The sequence below is a fragment of the Salvelinus fontinalis genome, chromosome 37, assembly GCF_029448725.1.
Source record: "Salvelinus fontinalis isolate EN_2023a chromosome 37, ASM2944872v1, whole genome shotgun sequence".
Lineage (NCBI taxonomy): Eukaryota > Metazoa > Chordata > Actinopteri > Salmoniformes > Salmonidae > Salvelinus > Salvelinus fontinalis.
In genome coordinates, this window is record NC_074701.1 from 731,032 (window position 1) to 747,915 (window position 16,884).

General features: G+C 43.1%; 1 protein-coding gene across 2 annotated transcripts in view; it reads right to left on the reverse strand.

Moving 5' to 3' along the window:
• Positions 1–16,884, reverse strand: part of wdr11 (WD repeat domain 11) — a 138,995-nt gene that overhangs the window by 59,557 nt on the left and 62,554 nt on the right. For both annotated transcript variants that reach the window (XM_055901674.1, XM_055901673.1), the window contains exon 11: positions 5,899–5,983. In XM_055901674.1, the coding sequence (XP_055757649.1) occupies positions 5,899–5,983 (85 nt within the window). The remainder of the gene's footprint in view (positions 1–5,898; positions 5,984–16,884) is intronic.

Here is a 16,884-nt window from a genome sequence, read left to right on the forward strand (position 1 = left end):
AATTCTTGGACCGACTCTCTTCTCTGTTTACATCAATGATGTCGCTCTTGCTGCTGGTGATTCTCTGATCCACCTCTACGCAGACGACACTATTCTGTATACTTCTGGCCCTTCTTTTGACACTGTGTTAACAACCCTCCAGGCGAGCTTCAATGCCATACAACTCTCCTTCCGTGGCCTCCAACTGCTCTTAAATACAAGTAAAACCAAATGCATGCTCTTCAACCGATCGCTGCCTGCTCCTGCCCGCCTGTCCAACATCACTACTTTGGACGGCTCTGACTTAGAATATGTGGACACCTACAAATACCTAGGTGTCTGGTTAGACTGCAAACTCTCCTTCCAGACTCACATCAAACATCTCCAATCCAAAGTCAAATCTAGAATTGGCTTCCTATTCCGCAACAAAGCATCCTTTACTCATGCTGCCAAACATACCCTTGTAAAACTGACCATCCTACCAATCCTCGACTTCGGTGATGTCATTTACAAAATAGCCTCCAAAACCCTACTCAATAAATTGGATGCAGTCTATCACAGTGCCATCCGTTTTGTCACCAAAGCCCCATATACTACCCACCACTGCGACCTGTACACTCTCGTTGGCTGGCCCTCGCTTCATACTCGTCGCCAAACCCACTGGTTCCAGGTCATCTACAAGACCCTGCTAGGTAAAGTCCCCCCTTATCTCAGCTCGCTGGTCACCATAGCAGCACCTACCTGTAGCACGCGCTCCAGCAGGTATATCTCTCTAGTCACCCCCAAAACCAATTCTTCCTTTGGACGCCTCTCCTTCCAGTTCTCTGCTGCCAATGACTGGAACGAACTACAAAAATCTCTGAAACTGGAAACACCTATCTCCCTCACTAGCTTTAAGCACCAGCTGTCAGAGCAGCTCATAGATTACTGCACCTGTATATAACCCATCTACAATTTAGCCCAAACAACTACCTCTTTACCTACTGTATTTATTTATTAATTTATTTTGCTCCTTTGCACCCCTTTATTTCTGTCTCTACTTTGCACTTTCTTCCACTGCAAACCAACCATTCCATTGTTTTTTTAGTTTTATTTTACGTGCTGTGTTGTACTCACTTCGCCTCCATGGCCTTTTATATTTTTTATTTATTTATACATATATTTGTTTGCCTTCACCTCCCTTATCTCACCTCACTTGCTCACATTGTATATAGACTTATTTTTATTTTTTTTCACTGTATTATTGACTATATGTTGTTTTACTCCATGTGTAACTATGTGTTGTTGTATGTGTCGAACTGCTTTGCTTTATCTTGGCCAGGTCGCAATTGTAAATGAGAACGTGTTCTCAATTTGCCTACCTGGTTAAATAAAGGTTAAATAAAATAAAAATAAAAAAAATATACTTTTATAATTTTGTCAGAAAGTTGTTTTCATTGCAAGTCAAAGCTTGCTGTTAGCTAGCCAGCTGGAGTGTGATGACTGGCTTGCTAGCTAACATTGAACCTATTTGGTTAACTTTAGCAAGCTATGACAAACGGTTTGTAATGCTCGTAACATTACTCTATGGATTGGGATTTTAGTTCATTTTTTATCGAGCTAGCTAACGTCAACGTTACATGTCTAAACAAAAGTCACCAAGTTAAAGCTTGCAGTTAGCTAGCTAACGTTAGCGGAGGTTAGATGGCTGGCTTGCTAGCTAACATTAACTTACATGCATGAAGTGTGTGTAATGCTAGTGATGTTCTCAGAATGTCATTTCACAGAATGTCATTGCTAGTTATAGCCTAATGTTAGCTAGCTAACATTGAACATATTTGGTTAATTTTAGCTAGTTATGACAATCGGTTTCTATTGCTAGTTAAAGCTTGCTGTTAGCTAGTCAGCTAACGTTAGATGGCTGGATAGCAAGCTAACATTACGTGTAATAACTGTGTGTAATGATGTTCTCAGAATTCCATTTCACATCTATTGTATAATAATGCTACAGACCTATATCTATCCTACCCTGCCTTTCTAAGGTCTTCGAAAGCCAAGTCAACAAACATATTACCGACCATTTCGAATCCCACCGCATCTTCTCCGCTATGCAATCTGGTTTCAGAGCTGGTCATGGGTGCACCTCAGCCACGCTCAAGGTCCTAAACAATATCTTAACCGCCATCGACAAGAAACAATACTGTGGAGCCGTATTCATCGACCTGGCCAAGGCTTTCAACTCTGTCAATCACCACATCCTCATCGGCAGACTCGATAGCCTTGGTTTCTCAAATGATTGCCTCGCCTGGTTCAACAACTACTTATCTGATAGAGTTCCGTGTGTCAAATCGGAGGGCCTGTTGTCCGGGCCTCTGGCGGTCTCTATGTGGGTGCCACAGGGTTCAATCCTCGGGCCGACTATTTTCTCTGTATACATCAATAATGTCGCTCTTGCTGCTGGTGAGTCTCTGATCCACCTCTACGCAGACGACACCATTCTGTATACCTCAGGTCCTTCTTTGGACACTGTGTTAACAACCCTCCTGACGAGCTTCAATGCCATACAGCTCTCCTTCCGTGGCCTCCAACTGCTCTTAAATGCAAGTAAAACTAAATGCATGCTCTTCAACTGATCACTGCCCGCACATCCAGCATCACTACTCTGGACGGTTCTGACTAAGAATATGTGGACAACTACAAATACCTACAAATACCTGTCTGGTTAGACTGTAAACTCTCCTACCAGACTCACATCAAACACCTCTAATCCAAAGTTAAATCTAGAATTGGCTTCCTATTTCGCAACAAAGCATCCTTCACTCATGCTGCCAAACATACCCTCGTAAAACTGACCATCCTACCGATCCTCGACTTCGGCGATGTCATTTACAAAATAGCCTCCAATACCCTCCTCAATAAATTGGATGCAGTCTATCACAGTGCCATCCGTTTTGTCACCAAAGCCCCATATACTATCCACCACTGCGACCTGTACGCTCTCGTTGGCTGGCCCTCGCTTCATACTCGTCGCCAAACCCACTGGCTCCAGGTCATCTACAAGACCCTGCTAGGTAAAGTCCCCCCTTATCTCAGCTCGCTGGTCACCATAGCAGCACCCACCTGTAGCACGCGCTCCAGCAGATATATCTCTGGTCACCCCCAAAGCCAATTCCTCCTTTGGCCGCCTCTCCTTCCAGTTCTCTGCTGCCAATGACTGGAACGAACTACCTACAAAAATCTCTGAAACTGGAAACACTTATCTCCCCCACTAGCTTTAAGCACCAGCTGTCAGAGCAGCTCACAGATTACTGCACCTGTACATAGCCCATCTATAATTTAGCCTAAACAACTACCTCTTCCCCTACTGTATTTATTTATTTTGCTCCTTTGCACAATTATTTATATTTCTACTTTACACATTCTTCCACAGCGAATCTAAAATTCCAGTGTTTTACTTGCTATATTGTATATACTTCGCCACCATGGCCTTGTTTTGCCTTTACCTCCCTTATCTCACCTCATTTGCTCACATTGTATATAGACTTAGTTTTCTACTGTATTATTGACTGTATGTTTGTTTTACTCCATGTGTAACTGTGTTGCTGTATGTGTCGAACTGCTTTGCTTTATCTTGGCCAGGTCACAATTGTAAATGACAACTTGTTCTCAACTTACCTACCTGGTTAAATAAAGGTTAAATAAAAAATTTAATAAAAAAAAAACTTAACCAAGTTAAATTCCTCCCAGATGGTCGATACAGACGATCGACATTTCACACAAGCACTGATATTTAACCCTTTCTCCTAGGCTGAGTCTCCTCCTCCACAACTGAACAGCCAATGCATCTCTGTTGCTAGACAGAACCTTAGTGATAACTGTTCTTCCTCACTTCGTCTGTCCTGACCTCTACCCCAAAGTGCTCACTCCTCCCCAACTCAAGGCTGTCATGGTCATTGATACCAGACAGTGTCTCTTCTCCTCCCAGAGGATCCCCGATGGCTAACAATAACATATCCTGGCATAATGTAAACGTTATACATGACCCTCTCTCCCTCAGTGACATTGTTAGTTTCGAAGATCGCCACCTGTCTCCCCGTATCAATGCCTGCCACATGTAAATCGCTTCCCTGCACTCAACACATTCCAAGTTTAGTTGCACACACTATATACCTTCCTCCTATAACCCTTAACTTCTGGTGTAGACCCTCTACACCTTAGCACTCCATCGGTGACATGAATAAGTATATTTTCATATTCTCAGAACCCAGCAGCACCTCACTCAGGTTTCAACTCAGGTTGCATGGCCTTATCACATAGTATTCCATACATAAGTTAAGTGCGTGTGTAACAGTATATCAAATATGCTAATGTACTGGTGTGAAGGCATCTGGGCAGCGGAGTAAAGTACTACTTAAGTCTTTTTTGGGGGTATCTGTACATTACTTCACTATTTATATTTGTTGGCTACTTTTACTTCACCACATTCCGAAAGAAAATAATGTACCGTTTACTCCATACATTTTCCCTGACACCCAAAATATATAAAATTGGCCCGTCTGGTTTAATATAAGGAATTTGAAATTATTAACACTTTCACTTTTGATACTTAAGTACATTTTAGCAGTTCCATTTACTTTTGATACTTTTTAAAAACCAAAAGCTTTTAGACTTTTACTCAAGTAGTATTTTACTTGGTGACTTCAGTAATTTTCTATTAAGGTATCTTTACATTACATCTTTACACTCAATTATGACTATTTAGCATTTCTTTCACATGACCCATCAATATAGACAAGTGTTTCTGGGTAAGTGTTATCTAATATTTATAAAATATTTTCTTCTGGAAACTTTCTGGTTACCTGGATTTTTTTCGTATTGTAGGCTACTACCACTTTTAGTCTTAATCTTTACTACACTACTCACTGTTTATCACATGACCTCACATTTGAATCCTTAAAGAGATGGGTGGGGCTGGCTTAAGAGGGTGTGAACAATGCTGAATGGTGTAGACAAAGGAGAACTCTCCAGTAGGTACCAAAATTATTCAAAGGCCCTTTTCTCAAAAGTGAGTTTACAAGTTTATCAACTTTCAAAGCAGAATTACTTTCCCACTGTTCCTCAAAAATGCAGTGTATTATATGTAAGACCGAATCTAGGTGGTAAGTCACATATATAGGGGGGAGGTCCATTGACACCCAGCGGTTCTAGTGTTAAGAAGTGTCTGGCCATCTGAGGATGAATGGCTGTTTGTTCCCAATCAATTTCTGAATGACATAATATATTCAATCTTGCACTTAATAAATCACAGGAATTAGTTTGAGCTCATTAGAGACTGGTAATTGGTGACGCAAAGTTTGCTCTTTGTTGATATTCGCTCCCTGACAGTTAAACTGACCTTTTTGCAGAGTTGTGACTTTTTAGCACAGTTAACCTACACAATAGATGGACAGGGACTGAGGGTAAAGGAGCCAAAGAGTGGTCCAAGACACTATTTCAGCTTCCTTAGAAGCTAATTCTAACTTCCACCTAATTTTCACTTAGTTATGCAGTGATGTCAATGGGAGACAAACTGAAAATTCGACTTAAGTGGACGTTGGGATTCAGCCATTATTGAATGGAATGAGGGGATTTCTATGTCATCAGTCCTATATATGTTGATGGTGGAGGTCAATGGAATGGAATGTTTGGAGAGCCTATTGAGTTTGAGCACCCTAGACTTAAATAGCCTGTCTAATGCCAACACCGCATTAAATCTGCACCAAAGTAGTTGGGAGGAGACGCAAATCACGGCTAAATGAATGGTGGCTTTTGTGATGAAAGTGAGTAGGTGATTATCAAATGGCTCAGTGGGTGTCTTGGGCAGAGCCATGAGTGGACAATGATGAGTGGACAGTCCTTGTTTTGAGACACCACACTAGGGAAGTGGGTGATGTTACTCACTTGACTTCACAGGAGTGGACACTCAGGTCCTTGTGCAGAAGACCACTGGTGAGGTTATAGACCAGAACTGACCCATTACTCGTACCTGTGGACAGACAAAGAGAGACGTATACAGTTATAATAGGAGCAAATCCTAACTTACCTGAAGTCAGATTTCTACATCTAAGTCTCCCATCAATTTCTGAATTTACCCCCCAATAAAAGAGTTACTGATGGAGGCACATTAACATTACTAATACAATTACTAAATGTATATAAATTGGAGCAATAGTGTGCGGCAGGCCTAGAATTCACCGGCGGTATCGACGGCCCCCTTGTGTGGCCGTAATACCCACTAAAGAAAAGCCATGCCTTGCGGTCAGTTAGAATTCCCTTCTCCTGGCTGCCAATAGCCATGCTCCGAAGCACCTTTCATTCACATTGCTCTCTCAGGTATTTCAATACTTATTAGCCAATGCACGTCATGTGATCAGTACTTTTCACAGGCATCGCAGCTCCGAAGTACAAGTGAAGACAGACATATTGGGGATGTAACGGTGCGCCTCCTTATCGAACTCCGAGGTGCACATTGAAGATATTACGAAACTAACAGCAAAATCACTAGCCTTCAGTTTGTTCGGAAAGTATTTAGACCCCTTGACTTTTCACATATTGTTAGGCTACAACCTTATAAAATTGGTTAAATTGTATATTTTTCCTCATCAATCTACACAGAAGACCCCATAATGACAAAGCAAAAACTGTTTTTTAGAAATTGTTGCAAATTTATTCAAAATAAAACACTGAAATATCACATTTACGTAAGTATGCAGACCCTTTACTCTGTTGAAGTACCTTTGGCAGGGATTACAGACTCGACTCTTCTTGGGGATGATGCTACAAGCTGGGCACAACTGTACTTCGGGAGTTTCTCCCATTCTTCTCTGCAGATCCTCTCAAGCTCTGTCAGGTTGGATGGGGAGCGTTGCTGCACAGCTATTTTCAGGTATCTTCAGAGGTGTTAGATCGGGTTCAAGTCCGGCCACTTAAGAACATTCAGAGGCTTGTCCCAAAGCCAAACCTGCGTTGTTTTGGCTGTGTGCTTAAGGTCGTTGTCCTGTTGGAAGGTGAACCTTTGCCCCAGTCTGAGGTCCTGTGCGCTCTAGAACAGGTTTTCTTCAAGGATCTCTCTGTACTTTGCTCGGTTCATCTTTCCATCGATCCTGACTAGTCACCCAGTCCCTGCCGCTGATCCCCACAGCCTGATGCTGCCACCACCATGCTTCACCTGTCGTCTGTAGCTTGTGAGGTATGGAAACACTTTGTTGCTTTTATGGATTTTGTCTTGTTGGTTTTGTGCTATTTTGCTCTGTCTGCATGCTACGTCTTGCGTGTCCGATGTTGCTCTGCGTGTGCTCACTGCTCACTGATTGTCTGTATTGTTACTGTAATTGTTTTTAAAAACCTGCCAGGGACTGTGGTTGAAAATTAGCCTGCTGGCTAAAACCGGCACTTTTACTGAAACGTTGATTAATGTGCACTGTCCCTGTAAAAATAAAAACAAACATCTTAGGTTTCCTCCAGACGTGAAGTTCTCTCATTCAGGCCAAAAAGTTCAATCTTGGTTTCATCAGACCAGAGAATGATGTTTCACATGGTGTGAGAGTCATTTAGGTGCCTTTTGGCTAACTCCGTGCGGGCTGTAATGTTCCTTACACTGAGGAGTGGCTTCCATTTGGCCACTCTACCATAAAGGCCTGATTGGTGGAGTGCTGCAGAGATGGTTGTCCTTCTGGAACTTCTGGAACTATAGCTCTGTCAGAGTGAACATCGGGTTCTTGGTCACCCCTTCTCCCCCGATTGCTCAGTTTGGACGGGCGGCCAGCTCTAGGAAGAGTCTTGGTGGTTCCAAACTTCATTCATTTAAGAATGGAGGCCACTGTGTTCTTGGGGACCTTCAATACTGCAGAAATGTTTTGGTACCCTTCCCCAGATCTGTGCCTCGACACAATCCTGTCTCTTAGCTCTACAGACAATTCATTCTATCTCACGGCTTGGTTTTTGCTCTGACATGCACTGTCAACTGTGGGACTTTATATAGACAGGTGTGTGCCTTTCCAAATTATGTCCAGTCAATTTAATTTCCCACAGGTGGACTCCAATCAAGTTGAAGAAACATCAAGGACAATCAATGGAAACAGCTACATTTCAAGTCTCATAGCAAAGGGTCTGAATACTTACGTAAATAAGGTATTTCTGTTTTGTATTTTTAATACATTATTTATTTAACACATTTTATAGCACGGCTGTATTTGTATTTATAATGGATCCCCATTAGCTGCTGCCAACTCTTCCCGGGGTCCGGCAAAATTAAGGCAGTTATAAAAATACATTCATTACATAATTCACAACACACTAAGTATGTGCCCTCGGCCCATACCCCACTACCACATACACTCCCGTTCAAAAGTTTGGGGTCACTTAGAAATATCCTTGTTTTTGAAAGAAAAGCCATTTTTTTACCCATTAAAAATAACAGCAAATTGATCAGAAATACAGTGTAGACATTGTTATTGTTGCAAATGACTATTGTAGCTGGAAACGGCTGATTTTTAATGGAATATCTACATAGGCGTACAGAGGCCCATTATCAGCAACCATCACTCCTGTGTTCCAATGGCACATTGTGGTAGGTAATCCAAGTTTGTCATTTTAAAAGACTAATTGATCATTAGAAAACCTTTTTGCATTTATGTTAGCACAGCTGACACAGGTAGTGTATCTACAACACAAAATCCATGTTTACGTGTGTGTGTGTGTGTATGTGTGTGCGTGTGCGTGTGTTATCATGTGTGTGTATGCATGTGTGTGTTGCTTCACAGTCCCCGCTGTTCCATAAGGTGCATTTTCATCTGTTTTTTAAATCTGATTCTACTGCTTGCATCAGTTACCTGTAACGTAACAAAATGTGGAAGGGAAGGGTTCTGAATACTTTTAGACTAACCTTTAGTTTTCCACAGTAGAGATTTGTATACATTTTGCCGTCTGTCTCTGACATTTGCAGCATTGTTTCAATATTCAAATTTGATCTCCAGCTGTCTAATAGTAATGAGCGTGTCGGGACTACCGAGATCCTGTCGGGCTGTATCACCGCCTGGTACGGCAACTGCTCCGCCCATAACCGTAAGGCTCTCCAGAGGGTGGTGTGGTCTGCACAACGCATCACCAGGGGCAAACTACCTGCCCTCCAGGACACCTACACCACCCGATGTCACAGGAAGGCCAAAAAGATCATCAAGGACAACAACCACCCGAGCCACTGCCTGTTCACCCCGCTATCATCCAGAAGGCGAGGTCAGTACAGGTGCATCAAAGCAGGGACCGAGAGACTGAAAAACAGCTTATCTCAAGGCCATCAGACTGTTAAATAGCCATCACTAGCCGGCTTCCACCCGGTTACGCAACCCTGCACCTTAGAGGATGCTGCCCTATATACATAGACTTGGAATCACTAGCCACTTTAATAATGGAACACACTAGTTACTTTAATAATGCCTACACATACTGCTTTACTCATCTCATATGTATATATTGTATTCTATTCTACTGTATTTTAGTCAATGCCATTCTGACATGGCTCGATCTAATATTTATATATTTCTTAATTTCATTATTTTACTTTTAGATGTGTGTATTGCTGTGAATTGTTAGATACTACTGCACTGTTGGAGCTAGGAACACAAGCATTACGCTACACCCGCAAAAAAAATATATACTTTATATATACTACAAAATATAAAGTATATACCGAGTTTCCATGAAACAGAGTATGTTACAATCCCTGAAGTCTCTCTGGAAGGAGATCCTGGCCTGTGTTCGATGATCAATCCTGGACACAAGGGCCGGGATGATATCAGTATCAAAATAGTATTGTGGCAAAGAAACCAAACACCAAGTTGATTCAACTTATTTAGGAAAACAGCCCTAATGTTGGAAACAAACATTATCTTGTCATCCAAGGTTAAATGTAGTTATTTTCAAGCTATAGCACACAATATGTTACATAAGTCTGTATTTTACAGGACCAAAGACTTGCGTCTGCTTCGTGTTTAAATGTTTGCCATGGAAGAAATATTGTGTTACTGGTATAGTCACAGCCCTACTGTACACCCAGTCTGGACTGATTGATTGGTGCGGCAGTAACTGTCGCAGCCAACACGAGCATGATTGAATTAGATCACTCAGGGGAAAACAATTATCCCCCACTGTCACCAATCATCCTTCTCTCATACCGGGATATACTGTATTAACACCTTAATACACAAGGGGGTGCAAAAAACAACATTGGGTGTCTATTACCAGAATGCTAACAAAATTAGCACAAGTAATAGCGAATTTAAAGAGTCTGCTAGCTAAAAATGCTAACGAGCGCAAAGGACAATAAACAAGTTGCAAAGACAGACAATCCAGCTTATGAAGTTATACTTAAACTCAGCAAAAAAATAAACATCCCTTTTTCAGGACCCTATCTTTCAAAGATAATTCCTAAAAATCCAAATAACTTCACAGATCTTCATTGTAAAGGGTTTATACACGGTTTCCCATGCTTGTTCAATGAACCATAAACAACTGTGGAATGGTCGTTAAGACACTAACAGCTTACAGACGGTAGGCAATTAAGGTCACAGTTATGAAAACATTAAAGAGGCCTTTCTACTGAAAAACACCAAAAGAAAGATGCCCAGGGTCCCTGCTCATCTGCGTCAATGTACCTTAGGCATGCTTCAAGGAGGCATAAGTACTGCAGATGTGGCCAGGGCAATAAATTGCAATGTCCGTACTGTGAGACGCCTAAGACAGCGCTACAGGGAGACGGGACGGATAGCTGATCTTCCTCGCAGTGGCAGACCACGTGTAACACCACCTGCACAGGATCGGTACATCCGAACATCACACCTGCGGGACAGGTAAAGGATGGCAACAACTGCCCGAGTTACACCAGGAACGCACAATCCCTCCATCAGTGCTCAGACTGTCCGTAATAGGCTGAGAGAGGCTGGAGTGAGGGCTTGTAGGCCTGTTGTAAGGCAGATCCTCACCAGACATCACCGGCAACAACGTCACCTATTGGCACAAACCCACCGTCACTGGACCAGACAGGACTAGCAAAAAGTGCTCTTCACTGACAAATCGCGGTTTTGGTCTAACCAGGGGTGATGTTTGGATTTGCGTTTATTGTCGAAGGAATGAGCGTAACGAGGCCTGTACTCTGGAGCAGGATCGATTTGGAGGGTCCGTCACGGTCTGGGGCGGTGTGTCACAGCATCAACGGACTGAGCGTGTTGTCATTGCAGGAAATCTCAAAGCTGTGCGTTACAGGGAAGACATCCTCCTCCCTCATGTGGTACCCTTCCTGCAGGCTCATCCTGACATGACCCTCCAGCATGACAATGCCACCAGCCATACTGCTCGTTCTGTGCGTGATTTCCTGCAAGACAGGAATGTCAGTGTTCTGCCATGGCCAGCGAAGAGCCCGGATCTCAATCCCATTGAGCACGTCTGGGACCTGTTGGATCGGAGGGTGAGGGCTAGGGCCATTCCACCCAGAAATGTCCGGGAACTTGCAGGTGCCTTGGTGGAAGAGTGGGGTAACATCTCACAGCAAGAACTGGCAACTCTGGTGCAGTCCACGAGGAGGAGATGCACTGCAGTACTTCATGCAGCTGGTGGCCACACCAGATACCGACTGTAACTTTTGATTTTGACCACCCCTTTGTTCAGGGACACATTAAATTTCTGTTCGTCACATGTCTGTAGTACTTGTTCAGTTTATGTCTCAGTTGTTGAAACTTATGTTCAAACAAATGTTTGCTGAAAATAAAACGCAGTTGACAGTGAGGAAATTCTTTTTTTGCTGAGTTTATATCAGCAAGAGCTACCGAACGTCATTTTTGGTGAGTTTGGACATATACAAGCGAATGTGAGAGAGACATTGATCAAATAAACGAGGTTTTGATGCATGCTTGTCTGAAGGAAGCAGCATGTGTAGGCTACACACTGTGTCTGTGTGGAGTATGGGGCAATGGGCCTACCCTGCTCTGCTCAGAAGAGGGGAGGGAATAAGACAGACCATAACGGAGAAGAGAAAATACGCAAGGAAATCAAGATAGCGGCAGCTGTACAAATAACTTTGACTTCTCAAACACGGCAGAAAGCTAACACAATATGACGCCCCATCACCTTGTCCGTTCAGCCACTAATTCTGCAAACCCCATTCGGTTAAACTTAGGGGCTGCGTTAATGTAGAATTCTGCATTTTTCACACAGGAAAAAAAGAGAAAACAAGAAATATCTTCATGCGTTCTGTAAACGCAGATGTAAACTGCTTCTTATTGCAATTTCTGCTCAGCATCAAACTAATTTTGTGCTTCAGTTGCACTTCACTCAGATGAGAATAAACAAACGGGCATTCTATCAGCAGACAGCACTGACTGATGTGTAGCTACTTCTCTCAGGTACTTTTCAGTTTGCTAGCCTACTTTTCTCTGATAAAACGCAAGATTTACTTTAAGAAAAACAGAAATATTATGGCCGTGCATTGTTTTTTGCAAAAAATACCTTGCTTTTTTTATTGCAAGCCCATTTACTTGCGTGACTGCCAGCCAAATAGCGTTGCACTTCTGTTGTCAACTGATGAAAATGAAACTATTTACTGCCAGTGTTGCACTAATTAATTTTCTGTGAAGGAAAACTATAGTTGAATATCCCTGATTACTCTATTGATGCAAAAAAAAACACAACCCGTCAATACACAACAGGACACAGCTGCTCCCGCTTCTCCAGTTGTGCCATTTACAGTTGTGACTGACTCAACTGTTGTGGGGAAATATAGTAAGCTTCATAATGTTAAAGTAATGAGACAAGTGAAATAAAAACGGGATCTGCTTCATCTCCTAAGGTATTGCACAAGTTGACTGCAGGTATTTACTTTAAAGTAGCTATGAATATTAAAATGTGTTATTAAACTTCAAAAGGGATAGTTTATTAAAACTACCTGATGGTTTAGAACCTAAGGAAAAAATGGCAAACAGATGTACATGAAGAAATAGAAGAGAACCATTGGTCACAGATATGTGAAAATGTTCATACCTGCTCCTACAACCTAATATAGTGACTGGACCGGGGCACGCGCGTATGTCCGCATGCGCCATCGTGCGCATGTTGATATTGTAGATCCACACCAGACGCGATCAGGATACGCAGGTTGAAATATCAAAACAAACTTTGGGACAGGTTCGGAACACATGAAACATTCATGCTAGCTAACTTGCTGTTGCTAGGTAATGTGTCCTGGGACATAAACATTAGGTTGTTATTTTACCTGAAATGCACAACGTCCTTTTTTTCTGGATGTTTGTAGAATTTTGACCCATTTTGAGTTACACAAAATTGTGTGTTCTCTACCACAGATTAAAGGGGAAACCTAGTTAGTTTCTAGTAATCTCTCCTCCTTCAGTCTTCTTCCACTGTGGACTTTATATGATGGTTGGCAACCAACTTTAAGGTGCATTACAACTACCCACTGGAATGGAGGGTGGACCTCAGTCCATCTTTCAATCACCCACATGGGTATATTCTCCTAAAAAACAAATGAGGAGGTGGGAGAAGTGGGACTTGCAGAGAGTCAAGGGTGAAAAATAAAACAAAGTTATATTTCAGCGCCTGGCTACGCATTCAGCCAGTTGGTCTGCGCATGCTCTGAGGACACGGCTAGGGATGCCGTCTGGGCCGGCAGCCTTGCGAGGGTTAACACTTTTAAATGTTTTACTCACATTGGCTGCGGTGAAGGAGAGCCCGCAGGCATTGGTAGCGGGCCGTGTCAGTAGCACTGTATTGTCCTCAAAGCGAGCAAAGAAGTTGTTTAGTTTGTCTGGGAGCAAGACATTGGGGTCAGCAACGGGGCTGGTTTTCTTTTTGTAGTCCGTGATTGACTGTAGATCCTGTCACATACCTCTCGTGTCTGAGCCGTTGAATTGCGACTCTACTTTGTCTCTATACTGACGTGTAGCTTGTTTGATTGCCTTGCGGAGGGAATAGCTACACTGTTTGTATTCGGTCATGTTTCCGGTCACCTTGCCCTGATTAAAAGCAGTGGTTTGCACTCTGTTTTGCGCGAATGCTACCATCAATCCACGGTTTCTGGTTGGGGAAGGTTTTAATATTTGCCGTGGGTACATCACCGATGCACTTGCTAATAAACTCGCTCACCGAATCAGCGTATACATCAATGTTGTTGTTCAACGCTATCAGGAACATATCCCAGTCCACGTGATCGAAGCAATCTTGAAGCGTGGAATCAGATTGATCGGACCAGTGTTGAACAGACCTGAGCACGGGCGTTTTCTGTTTTAGTTTCTGTCTATAGGCTGATTTGCCGAAAGGAGGGCGAGGGAGGGCTTTGTATGCGTCGTGGAAGTTAGAGTAACAACAATCCAGGATTTTGCAGGCCTGGGTCGCGCATTCGATATGCTGATAAAATTTAGGGAGCCTTGCTTTTAGATTAGCCTTGTTAAAATCCCCAGCTGCAATAAATGCAGCCTCAGGATGTGGTTTCCAGTTTACAGAGTCCAATGAAGTTCATTCAGGGCCGTTGAGGTGTCTGCTTGGGGGGGGGGGGGGGGGGGGGTATACACGACTGATTATAATCTAAGAGAATTCTCTTGGTAGATAATGCGGTCGGCATTTGATTTTAAGGAATTCTAGGTCAGGTGAACAAAGGACTTGGGTTCCTGTATGTTATGATCATACCACGACTCGTTAATCATAAGGCATACACCCCCGCCCTTCTTCTTACCAGAGAGATGTTTGTTTGTCGGCACGATGCGTGAAGAAACCAGGTGGCTGTACGGACTCTGATAACGTATCCCGAGTGAGCCATGTTTTCGTGAAACAGAGAACGTTACAATCTCTGATGTCTCTCTGAAAGGCAACCCTTGCTCGGATTTCGTCTACCTTGTTTTCAAGAGACTGGATATTGGCAAGTAGTATACTCGGGAGCGGTGGGCGATGTGCCCGTCTACGGAGCCTGGCCAGAAGACTGGGATCCGCTGGGATCCGATCCATTGTCCTGGGTGGTGGACCAAACAGAGGAACTGCTTAGGGAAAGTCATATTCCTGGTCATAATGTTGGTAAGTTGACGTTGCTCTTAAACCCAATAGTTCCTCCCGGCTGTATGTAATAAGACTTAAGATTTCCTGGAGTAACAGTGCAAGAAAAAATACATTAAAAAAACAAAATACTACATAGTTTCCTAAGAACGCAAAATGAGGAGACCATCTCTGTCGGCGCCAGAAGTGTAGTCTGTATGTAGTCAATACGAAGTTCAAAACTGCCTCTGGAAGAAACATCAGCACAATAACTGTTCGTCAGGAGCTTCATTAAATGGGTTTCAATGGCCAAGCAGCCACACACAAACCTAAAATCACCATGTGCAATGCCAAGCGTTGGCTGGCTCGCCACCATTGGACCATTGGAGTGATGAATCACGCTTCACCATCTGTCAGTCTGATGGACGTATCTGGGTTTGGTGGATGCCAGGAGAACGCTACTTACCCCAATACATAGTGCCAACTGTAACATTTGGAGGAGGAGGAATAATGGTCTGGTGCTGTTTTTCATGGGTCGGGCTAGGCCCCTTAGCTCCAGTGAAGGGAAATCTTAACGCTACAGTATACAATGACATTCTAGGTCTGTGCTTCTAACTTTGTGGTAACAGTTTGGGGAAGGCCCTTTCTTATTTCAGAATGACAATGCCCCTGTGCACAAAGCGAGGTCAATACAGACATGGTTTGTCGAGATCGTTGTGGAAGAACTTGACTGGCCTGCACAGAGCCCTGACCTCAACCCCATCAAACACCTTTAGGATGAATTGGATCGCCGACTGCAAGCCAGGCCTAATTGCCCAACATCACTAATGCTCTTGTGGCTGAATGGAAGCAAGTCCATTGTGTCTAGGAATTTATATACATCCATCTCCAAGATTATGTTTTTGGGAATTGTAAATATTGGTGATCAAATTGCTGTATAGCTAAAAATGTATAGCCATCAGTTGGAAAGCCTTACATCCACCCTCAATAACAACCTGGAGGACTGAACTGTGTAGCTACATCCAATTAGACTCTGTACATTACAAAACCAAAGATGAACCAGACACATTCCACAGTTTGGAAACAGTATGCTGACTATCTTAGAGGATGTTTTGTATAGTTGCTGTTTTTGTGATGTATGTGAAGAAGAAAAAAAAACACTGTCAATTGAACACCGAAATTCCCGAAAGGTCCAACCAAAATTTGACTTCCGGTTTACCAACCCCTCCGAAAGACACACATGCATTTACAGGTTGGAGATGTTAGAGCAGCGGGCTGCCAAACTGGCCACTTGTGGAGCAGTTGTTGGGGAGGTTAAGTGCCTTGCTCAAGGGCACAACGGCGGGCAACGGCATTAAGGATTTCGATACCAGCAACCCTGGCATGCCAGCTCACTTTCAGACAGATTTTCCCCTTCAGACCCGGGATTCGAACTGGCAACCCTCTGTGGGGAAAAAATGCTAGATGCTACTTGCTGCTCCTAACTAAACTAAACATAAAGCACTGTTGTGGCGGAAAAAGATAACTGAACCGAAATAGCACCGTAACAGCAAGTGTGCACACCAGATAACACTCAAGAATACGCAACTTCTCCAAACCGTGATGTATGCAAACCTGCATCCATTTTAGTCATTTAGCAGACAATCTTATCCAGAGCGACTTACAGGAGCAATTAGGGATAAGTATCTTCCTCAAGGGCACAGACAGATGTTTCACATAGTCGTCTCTGTGATTCGCCCTTTCGTTTACTGGCCCACAAAGCTCTTAACCGCCAGGTTACCTGCTGCATGCACATAAACAAATATAGGCCTTTACCGAATTATTCCTAATTGTGTCTAGCTTCAACTAGCTACCTTCTGA